General features: G+C 30.8%; 1 protein-coding gene across 1 annotated transcript in view; it reads left to right on the top strand.

Moving 5' to 3' along the window:
* The window catches only part of GTF2A1 (general transcription factor IIA, 1, 19/37kDa), a 54,289-nt gene that overhangs the window by 15,079 nt on the left and 35,386 nt on the right, over nt 1–3,824 (top strand). The window contains exons 3-4 of the mRNA XM_012656065.1: nt 569–620; nt 1,083–1,147. Coding sequence (XP_012511519.1) covers nt 569–620; nt 1,083–1,147 — 117 coding nt within the window. The remainder of the gene's footprint in view (nt 1–568; nt 621–1,082; nt 1,148–3,824) is intronic.

The raw sequence follows: 3,824 nt of genomic DNA, 5'->3' as shown, positions 1-3,824 counted from the left end.
TTGGCTCCGTTTCACAGCTGAGGAAAATCTGGGCCCTGAAAAAGCTAAGGAATTTGATCCATTACATGTAGCAAGTGTTTTACTGTGATGACAAACATCTATTCAATTATAAAACTTCCTGGGCCTTCTAATTCTGTGAATCTGCAGTTACTGGAAAGGTCAATGAAGGTAATTGAAAAGTTTATTTTAAGGTAATCATTTAGTTACCATTTGCCTCATCTCAGAGTATATCTAGGACTTAAAATTGATAGTGATACACAGGAGAAAGAGCTATTTGGGTTATTTCACTGTTTATGTCAAATAAGACTTTTAATACCAGATTTTAATCTATACCTTTTGCCATATAATTTTATCCTTTTAGTCATTTTTTGATGACTGTTCCTCCTATTGCCTTCAAGCCTGGCACTAGGATTTTAGGTCATCATAAATTAAAATTTGATTTTCTTCACTCAGAGAATATTGGGATAATGGGATTATCCGTCTGTTCTCTGAAATTTGCGGAATCAAACAAATTCCTTTTACCATTAAATAATATTACCATTATTTTTGATTTGTATTTTTTAAACAGCTGATGAAAGTAACAGGATTCTGGCAACTGTCCTATGGGGAGAAAGGACTATGTAGGTTAAGAAAAAAACCAGTTGTAACTTTTTGAGTTTACTCTTAATGGATTAGTAACTCATTCCAACAATGGTATCATTGTATCAGTAAAACAGTTAATACTGAGTTAGCAAGACAAGATTAAATTGTGTGGACAAACGTATAGTTTATTTAATGCACAGAAATGCGTATGTTTATGTGTTAGGTATCTCACTACTTCATGTTCCTAAATTCTCTTACATCCATAGGAATTGTCACTTAAATTGTTTTTATTGATGTTTTCCAGTATAGGGTGGGCATATCACAGCTGTTATTTGCAGTAGAAATTTATAACATTCTGAGATATCAAATGATTGAGAGCATTTGAATGCAGAAAAAGTGGAAAACATAAAAAGAGTTTTCAGCATTGTATACCATTCTTGTGATTATAAAATAGCCTCATGGTTTCTTGTTTGCATGTGTTCTTTTTTTTTTTTTTGTAGCCACAGCACCACAAGTTATTGTTCCTGATTCCAAGCTGATACAACATATGAATGCATCAAACATGGTAAGACTCAGAATGTAGCACTTTGATTGGCTCTGCTTATTCTAACCCAAATTGAGATTATGCCTATGTATATTGTATATTAACTTGAAGTTCATTGAAGATTTGAACAAAACAGCTATTTTATTTAGTTCTATGAATATTGGATTTAGTAGCAAATCTAAAGTTTAGCTTGCTACTTAGACATGAAGATTCATAAAATTGTGCAGTTCTTTGTTTAAAAATACCAAAGAAATGGTGCTTTGTGAGAGCTATTTCATCCCCTACTATGAAAAATAGGTTTAGGACCAAACCTATTATGCTAAGTATAGTTCTATTTCAGGAGACCTATTAATTGTAAGAGGTCAGGAATGCTAAGAATTGTAAACTTTTTAAAAATGAAGATGAACTATTTGGATAGTTCAGGACAGCTATTTTTAAAATGAAACATTTAAAAATATTTGCTCTGATTTAACCATAATATATAGCCTAATAAGTTTTTAGAATGTGTAAATTGCTACCTTAAAATGCATTTTAGCCAGTTGAATTACATTAGGATTTTGATATTTCTGAGCGATATCCACTGAACTTCACAAGTCCTCAAATTTTGAAATTGCACTTAGGGTATATAATATTTCTCATCAAATGTAGTTCAGTTAAACTGTAAAATTGAAAGAACCCCTTCAGATTCTTATATCCTTGAAGGTTTTTTTAATAAAATATTAAAATACAGTCTGATTAGAGTAGTTGTTCAATACTTTCTCATAAATGGCTTTTCTTCTGTTTAAAATATACAGACTATTTATTTCATAAAGTGGTATCTCAGCTCTGACATTTCATTTTTAAATTCAGACAAAACTTTAAAGGTGAGAATCATTATTTGTGAAAAGATCTCTTAGCCTTTGTAACTAATGCTAACAATGAGATTTTTTTAAGATTCAGATTTTTTTTAAACAAAAAGCAATATTCTTAAAAATCACTTCTACTTTGTTCAGTGATAAATAGTAAACCACAGAGCTCATTATGATTTATAAGCCAGATAGGAAGCAGAGCTCACCAACTAGACAGATGTCTTCCTCCTACATATTACTAGCCTCATAAATTCATACCTTGGCAGAATTGCAAGTTTCTACATGATAGTAGAAATTGCGATTTTTAAATTCACAAATATCAAGGATCTCTGCTTGTACTTGCAATTCAAGTTACTACAATCAGTTCTTTTGCATGAAAATCATAAAAATTGCATACCTTTCATTTCTCACAAGAATTTTTATTCAAAAAAATTCTACTTTAAGGCCCCAAGTTTCTTTTTAACCTCTATCCTTTAACAAAAAGTCTCAATATAGGGTCTATATTGCAGTTAGTGTTATTAAGACCATTTCCTTGGGAATAACTTGCATCATTGTAAAACAGAAATTTTGGCAATCACCTGTGGGTAGGCCTGTCTAATTTCTAAGAATTTTAAATGTTGTGGAAGAGAATTTTGAATTAATAGTGTGTTGATTCTGGTGTATCAGTGGTCCATCTCTTACTTAATGGTTGTATATCTTTGATTCAAAGGAGCATATATCTTTAAACAGATCATAGGTCAGAAATGTCATTCAGTAAAATGGATCAGCATTTATATGTATTTTAACATTTTACTTTGGTATTTTTTAGTCATTGTTGCATGTACTGAAACATAATCAATATAGGCTCTTTACCAATAAAGGTGTTTTGAGTTTTTGTTGGTTTGCATTATTATTCTTGGCTCAAAAATAATCAGTAAAAATAGTTTTAATTTTTCTAATGGTTCTGTGTGCTTTAGAAATGAACATAATTTCATGAAAATGCGGGATAGTGATAATATTAGACAGAAGGCTATTTCAGGGAACTTACTAAGATATCAAACCAGTGTTTCAGGTTCTTTTTATGAAATGCTTGGTCTAATGCATTATTCACGTTTGGGTTATTTCATATAATACAAGGAGACATTTTTAATGGTCATGAAATAAAAGATGGTTTGGTTATGATACATGACTCAACAAATATTTATTGAGCAACTTGAATGTGTGGAAGGTATGCAGGTGGTTATTGTGTCACGTATGCTGTATAGAAACTACTGTATCAGTTTGCCAGTAGAGGGAGATCTGTTATCTTACAAAATAAGAATTATATTATTAAAATTCCTAAATAATATTTCTCAATAATAAGTGGTTAATGTTTCTTAAACTTATATGACCTTTGGTTTGCCTATGTAGACAATGTTTATTTTAAATTGAATAGTTGGATATTTAACTTAAAGGTGGATGAACCTTGTGAATTATATTAATAGTTGGATTCTAGAGATACAGTGGAAGTTTTAGGCTCAAGATATAGAGATTGCTTAGGCCTGTCAAGTGGCAATAACAAACATATTTTCTTGGAAAGCTATGTACCTAGAGCCCATATTAGATAATAGTTGTATTATTAATCCAGTTTAGTGTAATTTTCCAAGTTTTTGTTGACTTCTCTGGCGTTAGCATCTCCAGAGCACATTTATATTTATTTCCTTAAGCTTATACAAATACGGGTGTTTCTAAAAATGTATAGGTTAGATTGAATGCATGAAGGCGTGACTCCTTAAAGAAGATTGAAGGGGAGGAGGGAAAAAAAACCAACCTAAATATAGGTATAGTGAGATACATAAAAATATTTAAAGCACAGAATATAAAAACAGAAT

Source organism: Propithecus coquereli, unplaced genomic scaffold, assembly GCF_000956105.1.
Source record: "Propithecus coquereli isolate 6110/MARCELLA unplaced genomic scaffold, Pcoq_1.0 Scaffold5, whole genome shotgun sequence".
Taxonomy (NCBI): Eukaryota; Metazoa; Chordata; class Mammalia; order Primates; family Indriidae; genus Propithecus; species Propithecus coquereli.
This window is presented reverse-complemented; position numbering and strand designations above follow the sequence as displayed.